The 21,016-nt window shown below is 45.8% G+C and overlaps 1 protein-coding gene across 6 annotated transcripts in view; it reads right to left on the bottom strand.

Annotated features, from left to right (window-relative positions):
- The window catches only part of Ptprg (protein tyrosine phosphatase, receptor type, G), a 683,913-nt gene that overhangs the window by 134,104 nt on the left and 528,793 nt on the right, over positions 1–21,016 (bottom strand). For all 6 annotated transcript variants that reach the window (XM_063273947.1, XM_063273946.1, XM_063273945.1 and 3 more), the window contains one exon: positions 5,247–5,404. In XM_063273947.1, coding sequence (XP_063130017.1) covers positions 5,247–5,404 — 158 coding nt within the window. The remainder of the gene's footprint in view (positions 1–5,246; positions 5,405–21,016) is intronic.

Consider the following 21,016-nt stretch of genomic DNA (forward strand, 5'->3'; position numbering starts at 1 on the left):
GGAACTCTCGGTTTGAAGGCCGTCAGCCCCCGGAGTATAACTTTTTAACTCCAAAAGTATACTCTGACAGACAGACAGACCAGTAGTCAAAGGGCAATGCAGATAAACCTTTCCTTTCCAACTTACCTCAGAGACAAAAAAAAAAAAGCCAAATACTTTAAGCAGACTAATTAAGACATTTACATTTATTGCATAAATCTGCATATTGCCGCATAGTGGAGAGCATAACCCCCAAAATTATAATCATGGTAAAGGGCTGGAGGGATGGCTCAGTAGTTCAGAGCCTTATACCCTTACAGAGGTGCTGAGCTCAATTCCAAGCACACCCACTGCTTCTCATTCTAGTCTGTAACCCCCAGTTCTAGGAGATTCATTGCTTTCTCGGGTACTAGCAATCCTGTTTGTCTAGTCCAGGGACATATGTGTAGGCAAAATACCCACGCACATAAAGTTTAAGTATGAAAACAAAACCATGCTGGAGAAAAACCACGGGCAATGCCGTATCTTAACGTATAGCAGGAGCCACTCCAACTCCGACGATGGGCACGGAGGCATCGTTTGTAAAACTCTGCTGCAGGTTGAAACAGAATCTACATCAGAATAATGTCTCCTGGACTCAGCACAGGAGAGAACGTGTTCAATAGATGACGTGCACATGTGTGGAAGCTTAAAGAAAAGACTGCAGACAGCTGACCCCAAGCCCTAGTCCCATTCCTTAATACTCCCAGATCAGGCTGCAATTCTGTGTGGATGACAAGGAGATAGCAGCACTTTATTTCCCATTTTCTCCCCTCTTATCCCCTGACCCTGTGTGTGTATGTGTGAGTGTGTGTGTGTGCACCTGCATACACGCTCACTCAGAAGTCTGGGGCTGATGTCAGGCATCCACCTTTCTCCATCTCTTTGCCATCACTTTCACTGGGACAGTCTCCCTCAATCAAACGCCAAGCTCCCCAGTATAGCTAGTTTTGAGAAGTAGCTTGCTCTGGGGACGAACTGCTCCAGCCTTCCGCAGTTGGTCATTACGAGTAGGCCGCTGCACTCACTCAGTAATTTTATGGGTTTCTGGGGATTCGAACTTTGGTCCTCAGTTGTGCAGAGAGTGTTTTTATAGTTGAATCACATTTCTTCCCAGGCCCATGACTTTGCCTAGTATTTACAATGGATGGATCCTGGAGTCTTATAACCCAGACTGACTACTGGTCAGCCAACCAGAAAAGAGCACACTTGAACCTACATTATGTCAAGGTCATTGGCTAAGAGCTGATTAGAATGCTAGAGTAGAGCCATAGGGAAGAGTAAAAAGAGGCAGTTTAAGAACCTGTCTGTGTGCTCTGCAAGGCTTTAAAGAGATCTAAATCATATCTTTGTTTGGGTATAGAATTTATTTGTTAAAAGAGTTTAAAAGTACAAGGTTTAGAGCCAGTCCTTCTATTGATGTCATTACAAACTTCTGAGTTGATTACACATGTGAGTTAAGGGCCAAATAGCAAACATATTACTGACGTTGTGAGAGTGCTTTCAAGATATTATTAAGATATAAAGACAAGAGTACAGATTGTCTTATATAGGTAGATGGTTTTAAAAAATGTCAGAAGTCCAAAAAATTTGAGATTTAAAGTTATTTATCTTTTGTTGAGACATATCTGCTCCTAACAGTTCCCCTTTGGCGGATTTAAGAAAGAATTTGAACATCTCTATCTCCAGGAGAGTTTTGGAGCACTGATACATGGATGGACACTTTCCTCCTCGGGGTGTGGTGTCTGTGGAGGGCGTGTGGGGTATGTGTGTGATACAGCTGTGGCCTCTGCAAGCTGGCCAGCAAGGAGCCAGTGCAGCCACAGGGACAGGGGTTGTGCCTGTTTTGGGAATGAGACAGCAATATAGGGTGCAGGGCCTGATAAAAGTGCAGCATTCCACAGGCAATCTGTAATAAATTAGAAAGCAAGTACGACTTCTTTTTCTTTGTTTCTTTGTAACACAGTCCCTTCCAGGGAAGGCAAAGCAAACACCTGCGTTCTTCTCCTCCTGTGCTTGCTCTAGCTCTCTGACAAGCACAAAGGCGTCGACAAAGCACTTTCTAAAAGCTCCAGTTTCCAAATGTCAAAATGCTTCCGAGTCCACAAACACTTCTGCAGGCACCCACTCCCCAGAAGTGTGGGTTTCATTTGAGCCTATTAGACAGCTGTAACTGCCACAACAACCCAGTGTGCTGACGGCCTTCAGATCCCTGAGCTAGCCAACCCCCCCCCCCACTACCGAAATAAAAAAAAAGGGGGGCAAATCTTAACTTCAATAGCTCAAGCATTGAAATATTTGAAGGCAGAAGCATTTATCTTAAGTAACAAAAAGAACCCTTTTGAAAATCAACTACACTTTTCCCTCAACCCTACAGAAATAAATATTTGGACTAATTTCTTTAAAAACAAAACAATGTTGGCTTCACCATTAAGGAAGAAAACCCGTCTCTATTCCATTTTCTCCTCACAGCTGGCAGATCCTGTTCAGGAACCAAATTGCTAGCCCTTCCTTTTCTGTCATAGTGTGAATTAAAAAGAAAAACATCCCCAAAGAAAAATGGCTGCTCACTGCAGAAAAACCCAGGTTAGCGTGGTGCCATGACACCTGCTTTGCCCAGAGGATAAAGGGCTGGCCTGGTCTGCCTTCTTCCAGAGCTCCTGCCCCATGTAACCTGAGAAAGGTCAACACTGGGTATGTTGGGACACTGCTCGATACATCCTTTGACTTATTTAAGGGTGGGCACGTGACTCAAGGCCACGCTTTGGTTGGCTGAGTTCTCAGAAGCATCTTCAGGAATCCTTTCTTGATAGGAGAGCTGACTTTAGCCAGCTCTCGCCAGCTCTCGCCAGCTCTTTCCCTCAAGGGTCAACTAGGACTAGTGGAACTATAAGTGGACCAAACAAGCAGGGAGCCGAGCTCTGGCAAAGTACAGGGTCAGTTCCAAAGCCATGTTAAGAAGCTTCCGGATTGGTGAGACCTCTGGATGCAAGACAGATGAAACACGAAACCTCACTGTCCAGTTAGAAGTCAGCTGGGTTCAGGAAGGCTCACCCAGCCTCACCTCAAGATGGGCCGACTATTGCTTCTCCAGGTACTCTGTCTGCTCGGATGTACTGAAGCATCATCTCTGCCTGCTGTAGCCAGGACAACGCCCAAGTAGAACGTCCTCCGACTCTTTCTTCTCCCTATTCTCTACCCTCTGCCTTGCTTCAGGAAAATCTTTGGACCAACCCCCAAGATTGAAGCCTTATTACGGGTGTTCTGAGTTAAGTGCTGGTATTATCATACCACTGTAAAACTTTTCCTCCCCTCTGCCCACTGCAACTGACAGCTATAAGGTTGGCTGGGTAGGGAAGGGGCCATATGAATGGAAGAGCCTTAAGGAGCCCTTCACTTCAGAGAGGTGCTGGTTAACAGCTCCATTCTTTTATTTTATCATATAATTGTTCCTGGCCCTGCACATAAGGCCTCTTACTATTTCTTTCCCAGTACTAACCGAGGGTCTTTTTAAAAGATTACATTGACTTGTTTATTCTGGAGGGCTGTGCACATGGACAGCAGAGGACAACGTGTGGGAGTCACTTCTCTCCCTTCATTATGTAGACCCTGGGGACGGAACTCAACGTCATTAGGCATAGCTGCAAGCGGCTTTAGCGGCTTTCCCACCGAGCCCTTACGAGCTCTAGGATGGACTTTGGATGAAGAACTTGTGCTTTCCAAAAAGTGCCTCTTTATTCTGTCAGGGCCCTCAGGCAACTCATGGCTAACTTTCCCCAGTCAGTGTACCAATCCCAGTCCAGTTTTACCAGCTTCTCCCTGCGATTAACCGCTTGGCCTGAATCCTACCTTTCAAGGAGACCATCTCAGACCCAAACCAGAAGGAAGCAGGGCAGCAGTGGGTTAGAAACCTTGGTTTGTCATCATATGATGACATCTCCAGGTCCCCGAACAGCACCGAGTACCTCCATCCATACCCTGATGCTTTTGCAACACCCATCCCTCAATGCTTTTGCATCACCGATCCAGTTGACACGTGTAAGGATCCCGTTCAATAACAGCTTGGCTGCTTTAGATACTCAGTGTCCCTGGAAGGCTCCCATGTACCATGTCCTAGCTGGTGGCCACTCCTGAGAAATGGGAGACAGGACCAAGTGGATGCCAACTTCTTCAAGGCTCACCCAAGGGAGGTCTCAAGGAATACCGTTTTGATGTCCCGTCCCCACTTGTTCTTGCCGCCTGCTGCTCTCTGCTCCCCATATCCTGCCTCCCAGGACCAGAGCAATGAACCCAGGGAAGCAAGGACTAAACCCTCAGAAACTGAGTGGAAGGAAAACTCTCCTCCTTCACGCTGCTCTGTTTGCATATTCAGACAGTGGGAAGCTATGGAGTCAGAAGGTCCAGGAGGGAAATAATACTGATCTAGGACCATGACTGGAGAAACACACAGGAAGAACTGATGTCCCTCGGAAACGAGCTGCCACTGTGGATTAGCTACTATTTCCCCAAGATCAAATCCCAAGCAATACCTCACTTCGTGTCTGCAATTCTCAGTTAATCGTCATGTGAAAAATATTTTCTCCAAGTCTAAAGTCTTATTGTCTATATTACGTTTACAGAATTTGTTCTTTGACCGGTTCGTGCGTGTGTAATAGGGATTCTGAATATTGTATCCCTGTACACTCTCTAATATCGCTTACAGCCCTATTATTCTCTCTCCTCCCTATAGATTCCTTTCTCACATTCGTTTCTTTTTACCTACTTATTTTAAAGCCACTGAGTTTAACCAGGACCATCTGCGTGACCATGGATTTGGAGCTGTCCACTGAGCCTGGCAGGCATGTTGTGGGGCTGAATACAATGACCGCCCTACCTCCAGAATCCATCAGCAGCAAATGGTTCGATAGGGATGGGCGGGGCCCTGTAAACCTCTCCTGGATCCATGACTGACTGCTGAGAGGCCCAGTCTGTGCAGGTACACTGCCTGAAGCCATGGCTGCTATGGGATCCTGATTGAACTGGCTGTGTTATGCCCAGCAGACAGCACTGAGAAAACGTATTTTATATTCTGCTCTTCTTGGGTTTGAAACTATGTGTCGGATACAGTAAAGAAATCAATAAAGAGCCGAGACTTAAACAAAACCCCATACTAGCCATATGTAGCAATAGTAAATATTCAACACAAAGCTAGTCAAGATGGAAACCACAAATGGGAGCAGACTGCTTACCTGGTGGTAGGAGATGGGAACGGGCCTCCGGAAGACAATCCACTCCACAATTTCACTACATGGGGGAGTGGTCAAGGAGCCTGTGTATCGGTAATAGCTCCCCAGGGATGCGGGCAGGAGGTCTCGGAGGACGAAAGGATCCAGGAAGGTCTCCTTCTCTGTGTGGGAAGAGAGGTGAGAGGATGAAAATAGAATGTCATATCATGCCTCAGACATACAGATCCAAACCCAGCCCCTGACCAGGCATTCCCTCCCCGCTTGCAAGGAGCCAGAACTCCCTGGCTGTGAAGACTCATTCACCCTGCAGGAAACTCCATCCCAATCTTGCTTTATTTAAAACCAGCCAGGCCGTCTCTGTCTAGTGCCTATGAACTGATAACCAGTAGAGAAAGCTTGGAACAAAATGAGACCACAGTTGCGACAGCAAACAAACAAACAAAGCAAAAGACTTCATCAACCACCAGTGAGCTAATTCGATGCTCATTTCCCAAATGGGCCGCACTCTTGATGATGATTTCAGGGGAGGTACAATGCTTAGTTTTCCATAGTCCCCCTGACTGAATTAAGAGACACCTCGGACAGTTACTGAAGCACACCTTGGATGTGTTGTTGAGAGTGTTTCCAGAGAGGAGTGACAAGGGCAGAGGAGACCCTACCTACCCTAAATATGGGTGGCTGGAGGTCAAGACTGAAGGAAAAGGGAGAAAGCTGAAAGAAAAAAGTCTGCTGAGTTGTTGGCAACTCCCATCCCTGTTTCCTAGTCAGCTAAGACACGAGCAAGCGATTCGATGACTGCCACAGCTGCTAGCAGCTCCCATTGCAATGCCTTCCCTAACAGTGGACTGCACCCTCAAGCTGGGAGCCAGGGTAAACCCTCCATTGCCAGTCAGATATTTGGTCAAAAAAATGAGGAAAGTAGTATTCAAGGCCTATCCAGTTCCAAGTGAAACCTAAACAGGGCATGCCTCTGACCTTGAAAACATTGGCCATTGAAAGAAGCTTGGAATACCTCAATCCCACTTGGGAGGGACAAGAAAGCAATCACAGGGGTCAGAGGGAGGGAAGGAGGGAGGGACCTGAGTGAGAGAGGGGACAGTGATGGGAAGGGGAGGATATGCTCACATCTTTTTTTTGGGGGGGGGAGGGAAGGACTGAAGCCCTGAGGGCCAGCAGAAAGAATGGAAACAGGCAAACTTGGGAGGCAGGAGGTGGGGGCACCCTCTAGAATATACTAAAGACCTGGGAGACGAGAGACTCTCAGGGCTCAAGGGGAGGGAGCATGGATGAAATGCTCTACACTTGGGAGGGGGAACTGGTAGAGTCCACCTCCACGGGGGGGGGGGGGCAGGACATCAAGTAGAGGGAAGGGGTTGCCATCAAAAGCTCTGACCCAGAATTGTTCCTGTCTGGAGGAACCGCAGGGACAAAAATGGAGAAGAAACTGAGGAAAAGGAGGTCCAGTGATATACCCAAATTGGGATCCACCTCAAGGGGAAGCCTGGGACCCTGACACTGCTACTGATGCTGTGGTGTGCTTGCAGACAGGAGCCTAGCATGGCTGCTTCTAAGAGGCCCAACACGCAGCAGGAGTCAGATGCAGATACTAGGCACCAAGCAATGATGGAAGCTGGGGAGACCTGAGGTTGAATTGGGGAAAAGCTGGACAAAGCTGAGGAGGAAGACAGCCTCGTGAGAAGACCAGCAGTCTCCACTGTCCTGGACCCCCAAGATCTCTCAGATATGAGCCACCAACCAGGCAGCATACAGTAGCTGATCCGAGGCCTCCGACACATACACAGCAGAGGACTGCTGGGTCTGGACTCAGAGAAGATACACCCAACCCTCTAGAGATTTGAGGCCCCAGGGAGTGGGAGGTCTGGTGGGATTTTGGGGAGAGATATGGGATCGAGAGCAGTGAGGGGGATGGACCAGGAGGGGGATGAAGACTGGACTCTAAAAAAGGAATAAAGAATCAAAATAGAGGTCTGGAGAGATGGCTCAGTGGTTTAGAGCACTGACTGCTCTTTCAGAGGTCCTGAGTTCAAATCCCAGCAACCACATGATGGCTCACCATCATCTGTAATGGGATCTGATGCCCTCTTCTGGTGTGTCTGAAGACAGCTACAATGTACTCATACACATGAAATAAATAAATCTTAAAAAAAAAAAGAATCAAAAAAGAGAGAGGTTTGGAAGGAAGAAAGAAAGGGAGAGAGTGTGAGGGCAAGCAAGAGTGACACACACAAACAGAGAGCAAGAGAGGATGGGAGACAGAGTAGAGAGAGAAAAAGAAGACATGAGAGGATCCATATTCAAATAAAGAGTAACAATAAACAGACAATGGTCCTGAGAAAAACTCTGTGTAGAAGGTAGGGCTCGCTGCAAGTTGGTGCCTATCTGAGGTTACACAGCTTCAAAGAAGCTGTCCTGGGAGGTGAAGCCAGGCACCTGAACACTAGGAACCACACAGCTCCGATCAAAGGACTTAAACGAATTAGATGAAAAGTGGATGTGGGGGACGTTTGAGACCACGCAAAGCTGCTGAGGAATGCAGTTAGAGTGTAGTGGAGGACCGTTAGCATCATACTGACCAAAGCCTTGTCTGTGAGATAGGATGTTTTCGTGTTTTTGACTGAGGACAGCTGTGGTAGGCCAGGTAGGTTGGAACGATACAAGAAAGCCAGCATGCACGAGGAAGAGAGTAACCCAGTCCAGTAGCAGTGTTCCTCCAAGGTTTCTGCCCTGACTTTCAGCAATGATGAAATGTGAGCTACAGTGTAGGTCAAAAGAATGCTTCCCTCTCCTTTGGTTAGCACAGAAGAGCAAACTAGAGAAGGCGAGTGTTGCCTCAACTTACTGAGAAGCTGGCTCTGAACACGGGGCACTGTCCCCTTTGGGCTCATGTGTTGATCAAATGTCCTCCAAGTCTTCTCATTTGTAGATGGGTTGTGACATAGAGGACAAAAACCACCAGAGTAAAAACTGTGACCTCCAGAACAAGAAGGCCAACTATTTCCAAAGCGGTGACCGGTACCTATCCTCTGGTAACAGTGGGTAGAGAAGGTGGACTGAAGTCTAGACTGGGAACTCTTGCCCTGCCTTGATACTCCATTGGTTTCTAGTGGATGCTACGAGTGGCTAAGCTGAGGACACTACCTTTTCTTGGGTACATCTAAACTGTATAATGAGTACGAATGTAATACCTTCTAGAAGAAAAAATTTTTATTCTCCTTTCCTGTTTTTTTCTTTGTTAATCAGATATCTTTTAGTAACCCCTTTCTCTCTTCTTTTAAAATTCAGATTTATTTGTTTTATGTAACTTAAACTGTAGCTGTCTTCAGACACACCAGAAGAGGGCGTCAGATCCCATTACAGATGGTTGTGAGCCACCATGTGGTTGCTGGGAATTGAACTCAGGACCTCTGGAAGAGCAGTCAGTGCTCTTAACCGTTGAGCCTTCTCTCCAGCCCCAAGAATTAAAAAAAATAAAACAAACAAACAAACAAAAACAAACAAACAAAAAACAAAAAAACAAAGGACCACTCTGTTCTGCCAGACACACTCTCTGTTAGGAACTCGAGCTGACTGCTTCAATGGGGGCTTCCTCAGTTAGCTATGCTGGTGCCTTATGTACCTTATTTGACAATATTTTGTTAGCTATTTATCTATCTACCCATCTATTATCATGCAACTACCTATTCTCTATCTTTCTTTTTTCTTACTTTCTTCCTTCCTTTCTATCTATCCATATATCACCTAGCTGGTTATCATTTATCAATCATCCATTTAGGTAATTAGATATAATTACCTATCATCTCTCAATCGATCATCTATTTACCTACTATCTACCTATCATCCATCTATTATCCATCTTCTATCTATCCATCTATCTACCTATCATCCAAGTATTATCTATTTACTATCTATCCAACTATCATCTATCAATCTATCATTTATCTATCATCTACCTTCCATCTACTATCTATCCATCTATCACCTAATTATCTATCTATCTATCTATCTATCTATCTATCTATCTATCTATCTATCTATTTATTGATCAACCATCTAACTTTCACCTACCTTCTAACACTTATTTATTGTTACTTTAGCTTACTGTGTATTTAATAAACATACTCATTCAAAACTGAAAATACAGCAAACGCATGCCATTCTCTAGACTGTTACCTACAAGGATTCCTACAAGGAATTCACCCTACAAGGATTATAAGCCTTTCTTTATAAATCTGAGAGGGATCTGGTTTCTCTTTGCATCTTCAGAGAAGACCTGAACTTAAATGGAGACAGCCGCTCTTAGCTGCACTTTCAGACACCTTTTTTTTCATTTATCATTTTATTCATTTATATTTCAAATGATATCCCCCTTTCCGGTTTCCCCTCCACAACCCCCCTTCGCATCCCATTCCCACTCTAGGCAATCAAAGTCTTGCTAATGGTTTGCCTCATTTCCTCAGTAGCTTCCACCCACCACAGCTGCCAAAACACTGCTGTTGGCTTTCAAGGCTTTGAGCAAGCATCCAGACACACCTATTTGTCTGGAGCCACATTCTTTCCCCAGTTTGACCATCTTACCCTACTAAACAGAATATCCGGTGTAGGCACAGTATAACGTCCATATTTCAGAAGTCTAGGTACCTGGCAGAAATTGCAACAATTCCAGTAGAAAGTAAATGTCCTAAAATCACCCAAACTGCAGTATTTTCTAGAAGAGATTTTTAAAAGGACATTCTGGGCTATATTCTGTGTTACACAATATCCTATTCACATGCCAAAACATTCTCACGGCACTCAGTGCATGTCGAAGTTCTTGTTTTAAAAGCTTTGCAAACTTTACTTGCAAAGTTATTTGATCCTTAAAATAACTCTATCAAGTTTGTCCCGTTATGGACCCAATCCCCAAAGTCTAGAATGCTGAACCAGGAAGTTAGAAACAAGTCATCATAATTTCCTAGCCGTCCACAGTTCAGCATAGTATGTGTATTTGTATGTTTGTGTGTGTGTATGTGTATGTGTTTCTATGGATGCCTGTGAATGTTTGCATGTAGAGGTCTGATGTCAGCCTTGATGTCGCTCCTTAGGTCATATTCATCTTGTTTTATGAAATGGCCTCTTCCTGGACTGGAGCTCACCAGTTATGCAGACTGGCCAGTGAAACCTAGAGTGGAGGTCCACCTTTGTCAGCTGAGCACTTGGACTGCAAGCATAATCTAGCATACCCGGCGATTCTTTTAGCATGGGTGCTGGGGATCATTTTCAGTTACTTATGCTTGCACAGCAAGCACTTACTTCCCAATAGAGTTCTCCCCACAACCCAGAAGTGTGCCTTCACGTGTTGGCTTACATAGAAATCACGGCATAGAGAAGCTAACCATGGACTCTTAGGGTTATCAGAAGGCAGAGTACAGTGGTCTCTTACTGAGGCTCAGCAACAGAAGCCCATACTCCTGGAAGTTTTAGATTAATATTTTTAAAAGGAAAAAAATAAACGTAAGAGCCTTTAAATCATAGGCTTTGCGACCAAAAGCACACAGAAAGTGATCCCAGTTGAATCAAAGTGGAAACTAAAAGGCTTGAGTCTCCACCCCCTGGCAAATCTGGACTTTAATTTTACCTAGTTACCAGGGAGCCAAATCACAGGGACACCTATCAAAGTGTGCTTGGCTGGGGACTGGCTTGGCTGGGAGAAGGACTATTTTGGCCTTTGCTTGAAGCCTCTGTGTTACCCTGGCCACACAGCAGCCAACACGAAGCCAGAACACCCAGAGGGTGTGTACAGGGCTTGGCATCATGGGCATCAAAACTGCCACTTTCCGGTCTCCCTTGAGCAGCAGGTGGAACAGGCATCACTGTGGCCTGTGCTGGGATCAGGGGCTCCCAAATGAAAGACTGGGGACACTTGTGGTTTTCTCAGGTGAGCAGGCTGTGTGTATACCACCAGGGCGAAACAAGATAATCCCTACGAGCTGACACTGCCCCAGACTCCAGGAGGTGACAGCTTTAACGAGTATGAAATGATGAAGCAGCAAAGTGGCCCACAAACGGGGTGCGGCGATGTCCTAACAGAAGAGAACGCTGGTTCGGCGGGAGCACGGTCTGTGCATCTGTGAGTTCCTGTGTGGTCTCACGAGAGCTCCAAGTGTGAGCCTTGCTGTGATGGCTGACCTCGAAAGTCTAGGACGTGTGAGCTTCTGTGACAGAGCTGGCAGATGTAGCCAGGGGCTGGATTCCACTTCTCTGTCACCACCTTGCTAGCAACCTACAAGGCTTGAGACTGCCCTAGGCAGGGGCTTCAGGAGGGGGAACACCATTTCTTTCAGCAACTCTAACACCAAATACCATAGCTTTACCCCGTGCCTGGCCCACTGTAAACCTACATTTCAAGGCAGCCCCTGGCTGAGGGCAAGCACGGAAGGTTCCCAGGCTGGCTTTTGCTGTGCTTTTAAAAGCAAGGATAGCAAGCAAGCATTGTCTATAAAGCAGCAGAGAGTAAATATTTTAGGTATTGAAGGGCAATAGATCAAAGATATCGTGTTCAAAATCACGTAACAGAACCACTTCTATAGTCTTATTAAGGACTTTTAATTTAATAATAGCTGCACACACCCTTCCAAGTATGTCTGCAGCACTGAGAAACATGCAATTCACATTCAGAGAATATCATTTTGTATAATTAGGGATGCAGTGGAGAAACTGGAAAGGACTGGCTTTCTGTCCTAAATGTGCACACCTTAACCTAAGTTCCAGAAGGGGCTACCACACAATGTGACACAAATTCCATTCTAAGTCATAGCCAGACTTGCAAGAGGATCAGGGAAAACATGCTGTGTGTTAGTTAACGACACATACTAGTGTTAACTTTTTTGGTTTCTTGAGACAGGGTTTTGCTACGTAACACAGGATAGTCTTGAACACGGTCTTCTGTTTCAATGTCCTGAGTTGGAAATGGAGACACCTCATGTGGCAGAACTTCAATAGTGACCCATCTGCTCCAGCCACAGCCTGTGCTCAACCAACAGAACCCACTCGAGAGACAGGCATGGGGAAGAAGAGGTGACCGAGCTCACAATGTGGAGATACTAGGAGGAAGAGAGCCTTGCTGCCACCAACCCATGTAGGACAGAATCACAACTCAGCTTTCCCTGGCAAGCTACAGGGCTGCTCTCTGAGCCAGGACAGTCAGAACGCCTGACACTGGAGGCTGAGCAGCAACTAGTTAACACTCTTTATTAACTAGCTACTTGCCATTGAAAGTGCTTGTCGTTGAGAGTGCCTAGAAGTACTGTTCAATGAAACTAGTCTGTTTTGTGACGAGTTTACAGAGGCTGTGTTTCTTCACACCAACCTCAAAAGTGCATCCTCCCCCGAACTTCTGGCCTTCTTAAATCCAAAGCCCTTTCATTCCAGCCGCTCACCAGTTAAGAAGAACATCCACCTCTCCCACCATTCATTGCCAAAACAAGCAAGTGCTGTGCACTGCTGGGTAAAAGGACTGAGAGGACACGAGCCTCCTACTCCACTCTCTAGGATCCCGGGTGCTGTGTGCAGACAATATTATATTTTAATAATTAATTGTTCATCAAAGGAAAAGATGAGGAACAGGGATGCTAAATTCAAAGTTATTCAAATTGCAAAGATGAATAATGCATGACTTTTATATTAAATACACACTGTATTAAGTAGTCTACATTTCACCCAACTCTGTCTTTCATTTTTTAAGCATTTTTGAACGACAATATGAATAATCAGTTAGGGGAGGTTTGTTTGGAAAAAGGAGTACCTTATTTGAATGCAAATGAAGTATATTTGAAGATGATTAAATTTTCCTTATCAATTAGGAAATTTTGTATGAAGGCCTTAAAGTCATGGTCAGCCGTTAAGCTCAACCAAGCCCAGTTATCCTTGCAGCACTAAATTATATCTGGCTCATTCTGTTCAATTTCTTCTTTCTGATAGCAGTGCCAAGAGGCAATTTTTAATTAAAGAAAATTTGAAAGATTCAAACATGCATAATTGGATTAAAAATGTGATCATTAAAACATTAGATGATAATCATCTGATTGATTGCATTTTTCAGTGTGCTAATAACTTAATATTTGCAATGCTTTGGTTACATAGGGACAAAGAGTCTCTTTAGAAAATATGCTGAATCGTCAACTTATAGAAGAAAGCAGTGATGTCGTGAAAAGCTGTGGGATTTACCAAGTGTGGTGGTGCAAACTGCTAGCCATAGAGAAGAGTGGGATATTCAACAGAAGCAAAAGCAAGGCAACATCATTTATGACTGTCTTCCTAGAGGAAATCGCAGAAACCTCAATAATGGCATAAATACTAGCGCAGTTGTGGTGGTTCAGTAAGATCGGCTTACAGGATGGAGAGCCTACCTGGAAAATCCAGATCACCAAATGCAAATACATAGAGAGGCCCAGAGGAAGGCATCATCACACAAATGTAGTGCTAAGCCTCCTTGACTATATTAATGGTTTCAGTTGACCAGGCGTACCATTTTTATCTAAAGGTGATATTCAAATAAAACATGTTGATGTTAATCTTTCCAAAGAGAAATTGTATGAAGATCACTGTTAGAAAACTGGATATGGCACTGAAATTATGAGAGAGTTATATAATGAGACACCCGGACCATCCAGAGCAGTTCTGGGGCTTGTCTCTACCTGTAAGGTCCTGGAGACCACAGCTGACGTGATGATGTCGACGTAATGGTGCTGATGCATCCCTGAGGCTTCCTTTTTACCATGTCAAAGAGCCAATTCACAAAAGGGGACTCAAGTACCCAAGAATTAAGTGGTTTTGACAATAGACAAGAAAGTGGTTGGTGCCAGAAGGTGAGTGGGACAAAAGGCATCTCAGACTGGGCCAAGTGACATATAACTTTAATTTAAGCACTCCAGCAGCAGAGATGGGCAGATCTCCCTGAGTCTGAGGCCAGCTGGGACTACAAAGTGAGACCCTGTCAAAGAAGAATGAGAGGGAGAGAGAGAGCTGGAAAGGGAGCGAGAGCAAGAGAGAGATTAAGAGAGAAATGGTGGGGGAGGGATAGGAGGATCCAGTAGAGCTGGGGTCACATCTCTGCTCTGCTCCAAGAGTTAGGACAGCTCTGCTAATCCTACGAAGCCTCAGCTTTCCTCTGTAACTGCCTGGTTATCTCCTTGGGCAACTGTATCCATGACACAATGTTACAAGTGGAAAGCACCAAGGCAGGACTCAGTCCACAGGCAGGTCAGACAGCTAAGATGTATCTGTTTTTTCCTCTCTCAGCCCCTGGTTCATTACCCTAATCTAAACTGCACTGGTCACTGCAAACCATCTTTATTATCCGTGTCATCATCGGTTCCTTTATTTTCCTTGCTAATTGTTTTTTAGAGCTCAGCCTGCCCTTATCCCTTCAGCCTGCTGAGTGCTGGGATCATAGGCATCGTCACTATGCCTGACTTCATTTCCTCTAAGTTTTGTATGCTCTAGGAAGGTCAGGCATCATATGTTCAATAGCCAGGTAGTTGTAGATGCAGAACATTCCGCAGTCACCAGCTATCCACAACCGCCATGTGCAAATCCACAGGGGCCACGGTGCAAGAGGGATTCCCGCTCAAACTGAGTGCTCGCCACCTGCCAGGCACAGGGTGTGCTGTAAGACAATGTAACTTTAAGATATACCAAAGACCTCACACCCCATGCAGGTAGAGAAAACGCAGCACTGGGAGAGCAAGTAAATTGTTTGTACATCTGTTCAAAGGCAGAAATAATATTCAAAGCCAAACCCTGTGCTCTTGGCCCAGAGATGACAGTACTTCTATCTTAAGGTGACGTATGGATAGCAGAAAAACAGGGTCTAAAAGTCACCCAGGGGAAGCCGGTGGATCGCTGGAGGTTAACCCTTTGTTTTTTGTATTCCACTATGACAAGGTTAAGTATGTTTTCCTAAACTCCTGAAGACCCGTTCACATGATAAAACATCGACAGAGGATGGTTGAATGAAAACTTCTGAGGCCTTTTTATGTCTTAACACTACTGTTAACAATACCACTTAGTGATAAAACAGCACTCCCGCAGCATCCTACTTCCTGGATTTAGCTAAGAAAAGAAACGGAAATGGCTCTCATCTATGGTGGAGGTTTTTGATAAACCCAAATCCAGGAAACTGGAAATGGCTTAAGCCTATCTGTTTCTAGAAGATTTTGAGATCAAAAGCATTCAGATAAGCATCGGTCCTTCCTGGATCCATAAAAAGACAGGAGCCAATTAGCCAGGCGCTGGCTGCCGCACATTTATAGCACACTTCAGGAAAGTTCCATGTAATTAAGTGCTGGAAACATAAACTTCAAACGGGAAATTTTGTCGCGTGTTACGATGCTCGAAATCACCAGTGAGCTGTAAACGTTCAGAATTATCAGTGAAGCCACAGATAGCACAGCACTGGTTTGCTCCTTCAAAAGAGGGGAATAAGGTGAGCCACTGCTTCAAGGTAAACATTCCAAGAGAACCCTCATTAATTCACTTGAAACACATTTGGAGGACAGAAGGATTGGGGCAAGCCCCAAACCAAAGCTTAGTCTGTTGCATAGTGAGTAATGACCCAACTACATACTTGTGCTAACTGGTCACACACACACACACACACACACACACACACACACACACACACACACATGCTTGCACACCCACACAGAGACATACATACAGATACACACACACTCACATACACACAGACAGACACACCCACTCACATATGCACAGACACACACACATTTGCACACCCACACCGACATCCACACAGACACACCCACACACTCACATACACAAAGACAGACATACCCACACAGACACATACCTATACATAAATACACACACACACAGACATACACACACATAGACATACACATACACATTCACACATCTACACAGACATTCACACAGACACACCCACACTCATATACACACAGAGACACACCCACTCACATATACACACAGACAGACACACCCACAAAGACACACACACTGAGACAGACACACTCACATATACATACAGACACACACATACACATACACACACAGATGGACACACCCCCCACACACACATGTATACATATAGACACACACACATACACAGAGACAGACACACCCACTCACATATACACATAGACACACACACACACACACACACACACACACACACACGCACACACACAAGCATGTGCACTGCATAGGGGCAGTACTATGAATAAAGCAAACAAAACACCAGCTACCACTGAGGCGAGGCTGATAAACATTTTCTGAGTAGGGCCAGAGAGCAAATAGTTAAAGCTTTATAGGACTGTTATGTATTGTTGGTGACAACTGCTGTCAGTGCATAACAAAAGCAGCCACAGATAATATGCAAACAAATGAGTGTGGCTAAACAATAAAACTTTACTTATAATGACAAGTAGTGGGCCAATATTTGTGTGACCTAAAAATCTTTGAGCAATCAGGAGGCTTGATTTGGTCTACAGATTACAGTCCCTTGGGCTCTAATCTAGAGTGCTCTAGGCACACAGTAGGCATCATTTCCATGTCTTCCCAGCCTCAACACATTTGCCCAAGGCAAACCATTACCCTCATTTTTTCAAATGGAAATATTGATGAGAGACACAGCCCTTTGCACTGGATCACATAGCTTCCAAGCTGGAGACCCGGAACTCAAACCTAGGGCAGCCTGAACTAACACGTACTTCTATAATATTCTCCACGCTGGTTAGGCTCTTAGAATCAAATTTCAAGTGGGAAATAAGAAAACAAACTTCTGTGTTTGGACACATGACGAAACTTGGCAGGTGAGTGAAATAGCAGCCTCTGTAGCAGCAAGGATGACGTGCACAGGAAGACAATTTTTGCACGAGCATAAAATGGTTTACATGCAAGGGTCGGCTTATTCCTTTGGCCTCAGTGTTTTGACTCATGTTTCCTATGCACTCTGAAGGTGAATGGAAGAATGGACTCAAAGCTGCTTAAAACTCATGGCTAAAAAAACAGTCAAGATGCCTCAGACTGAGCCAGTCCATCTCTGCGATGTCTGGCTGGTACATCATGACACGGGTGACTATTTCTGTCCTTATTACCCGCACCGCCCCCGCCCCGCACCCTCCCCCCACAACCAAGTCTTCTTTCCTAGAATTTGTGCTGTGCTTCCAGAATTCATGCAGATATTTTCAGGAAGTTTAGCCATGTGGTCCTAGATAGCTTTTCTTTTTCTTTTCTTTTTACAATAGGACCCATGGTCATATCGGTGACGGAGGAATAGCGGCACACTAGAGTCTGGTGAAATACTTTTTAACTCGCTCCTTCAACAAAACCTATTTGATGGGACTCTGTCAAGACTGAAATCTGCAGATGGATACAGAGAGAGAGAGGGAGAGGAAGAGGGAGGAGGAGGGGGAGGGGGGAATGGGGAGGGGGAGGGAGAGGGAGAGGGGGAGGGGGAGGGAGAGGGAGAGGAAGAGGGAGAGGGAGAGGGAGAAGGAGAGCCTTGGAAAAACAGGACCTTATAGTTGGACCACTTCTCAAGGTGTGACCCTGGACCAGCTTCCCAACAATGCCTGTGTCACCTGCTTATGTGTCACAGCACCCAAGTAGTTGAATGTCAAGAAGATTCCACGATGCCTATTGGGCTAGTTTGACCTTTACTTGCTTCACTTCCTATTAGGGGCTTGGTACGACTCCAGCCGCGTCACTGGATTCTGCCCAGAGATTAGGTAGAAAATGTATCTCAGTGCAAGAGAAGAAGAGGAGGGGCACCATGCACGTGTGCCAGGAGATTTGCAGGTGTTTCGTGGTATGTTCCTCTGGATTGTGACATCCCTTTGGAGGGGGAGAGAGCCTTGGGGGGGGTACATGGCAGGTAAACAGAGGTTACATATGGGGAGAAGAGGCTCAGTAGAGTCTTGAGGGCACCTATTAGAGACACTGACAAGCCAAACCCTGGGAGCTGTCTGCAAGGAGCAGAGTGAGCTCCAAAGTCACGGCCTTCAGGAGTCATCGCCACGCTGGAGCTGGCTTTCTCATGATGTAGCCGCCTGCATTGGTCAGAACTTTATAGTTAAGTTTGTTATCCCTGTTCCTTGTAAGAAAGGCCTCACTTCTACTCCTGTTGGTAATCCCAATACAAACTCACTGGCCCACCAAACTGAACACTGGCACATCTGTCTGTCATGGGCTCCCTTTCTAGGGTGAGTGTATGTGAAGAGAGCCCATCACACTATGGTTTGACAGGTAGGCTGAAGAAGCTCTCTTGTGAGACATGTTTGCATCCCTTTCCTAACATCCACTGACAAGAGGGAAGCTTGCCAGAGCCTCATTTGGGGGACATCGTTAGAAGTATGCTCTCAGCAATCACGATGTGGCCTTTAACAGATCTGACCAGTGCAAGGTTTTGTCATGTAGGGCAGACACTGTTTCTAACCACTCCCACATTTCTGGGGTGGTTAAAAACATGCAGCCCGTCTTACAGTAAGGAGGAAGAACACAATGATGGTGGGTTGGGGAGTTTGGAGAAGAGTGACAATGAGACCAAGGCTCAACAACCAAGTAATTGGCACCAACAGGTTTCCTCTCAGAAACAAAAGCAGCTGGGCACCATGGCAAATGTCCTTAATCCCAGAATTGGGGAGACAGAGGCTGAGAAATCTCTGTAAGTTTGAGGCCCGCTTGGTCTACACAGCAAGTTCCAGGTCGGTCAGAGCTACATAGTGAGACTCCGTTAAAATAAAAAAGAATTAGAGAGAGAGAGAGAGAGAGAGAGAGAGAGAGAGAGAGAGAGAGAGAGAAGAAAGGGTGGAGGAGGAAGAGGAAGAGGGGGAAAAGGAAAGGAGGTGAGGAGGGAAGAAGAGGGGGGAGGAAAGAAAGAAATAGAAAAGTGGAATGTGTTGGTAACACAAGAGAGGGAGGGGTCAGTGTTTCCCTGAACGTTGACAGCGTGTAAAATACATACAGGAAGGTGGTAGCATCTGTTTGCGTTGGTTCTCTAAGGGTTAATGCAGACCCTTACGAAAAATATATCCTTTTAGCATGAAACCAAATGCACTTTTCTTACCATTCAGCAGTAGGTAAAACGAGTAGCACACCAGCATCCCTGTATGGCCGTTACATGCACCCTGTATTTTGATATTACAGTGCTTTGTATGACTTATGAGCTTCTAGACTTTACCTCTGTAGCAACGGAGAAAGATGTCACTGTGCTCAGAGTCCCCGAGGAACCGTTTCTCCGTCGGCCACTTCCATCTAAGCTCGTTGTGCTGAATCTGAGCTTGCTCCCAGCCTAGAGTATCTCTCACTCAGAGTTTTTCAGGCCTTAGCCTTGGCATCTCCACAGTCCCAAGTGTGAGTGAAACTGGCTTCTCTTCAAGCCAAGGCCTGCTCAACCATGGGTTCCTCCCATGAGTATGGGCTCCAAGGGGTGGTTCCACACACTAGCTCCGTGGTGTCAACCACTGCAGGAAGACTGAAAGACACTATTCATAAGACCCACTGAGCATCTTAGAAGAAAGGATTCGTAAGTACGGAGGCCAGGGGTGGAGGGTGGGGATCAGGTGGATGACCCTGAAGAGAAGCAGAGGAGGCCTAAGTTATCTGCAAGAGTGGCTCTTGGGACACTTTCCAGAGACAAGCTGAGGTGAGGTCACACCTTCCAGATTCTGTGTCTTCACGGTATACCCCTGCCATAGTGAGCTAGCCAATGAGCACAGCAGCAGGGACTCACACAGGTCTCTGACCATCCTATGCAGGCTCCATGCAGGGGCAGGCTTGGCTCTGGAGTTCTTTGGTGTCTTGGCCAAGACTTTTGGGAGCCTCTTGAGACTCCCTGCTTGCTTTTCTCCCTGCTTTCAGAATGAACTCGCTCCTCAAGTATACCTCCCTCTCGTTCTTCCCAGGCCGTCCTTGCCTATGGGCAACCTCTCTTTCACTGAAAATTCCACCATGGTGTCTGATTAGCAGGACACCCAGTGACCAAGCACTGAGTGTGAAGTGGATCCAATGCCAGATAACTCATGGCATCTCCATGGAAGGACCACCACAGATGTGTTTTCTCACTAACAGCAAAACCGTCAGTTATTCTAAGATATGACCCGCAAAGGTCAAGAAGTAAACGCCGCCTCAGAAACCCATGGTGATTCTTTTGCACCTCACACGTCAGCAACATCATTCCCTAGCCAGAGAATCTGTGAAAGGCATAATCATTTATGCCCCTTCAAATCAGCAGACGACAACAATCCCTCATAGGACCCTTGAATCAAAAGTACAAAAGGCCTTTTAGACTCTTCAAGATGCCCCTTCTGACTCCTCCCCCAAGCTTACTTTCTCTTCTCAGAGACAAGACTCAGAGCTTTTCAGTCCCTCCGTCTCCTTTGTTTTCTACTTTTATATGTCGACATTTTTTCTTGTATGTGTGTACTTTATCTGACTTATATGTTTGAGAAAAAAAACCTGGACAACGTCACAGGAGTCACTGGAGAGGGTAGGGAGAAGTCCTCTGACAGACAAAACCGGAAGTGAGACGAGTGGGTGTATTTGTGGAAACACCCTTGGGGAACATGCAAGGTGGGAAGAGAAGGTGTCAATGGAGGAAACAGCAAGGACTTCAGAAGAGAAGGGTGATGCCTCCCTCCTTTCCCCTCCCCATAACAGCTGCCTGGGGCCATCTCCATCTAGACCAAAGCCAGGGATGCCTGTGATCAGGCATGCGTCTCGGTTTCCTGAAGAGA

The sequence above is a fragment of the Rattus norvegicus genome, chromosome 15, assembly GCF_036323735.1.
Source record: "Rattus norvegicus strain BN/NHsdMcwi chromosome 15, GRCr8, whole genome shotgun sequence".
In the NCBI taxonomy this organism is placed as follows: domain Eukaryota; kingdom Metazoa; phylum Chordata; class Mammalia; order Rodentia; family Muridae; genus Rattus; species Rattus norvegicus.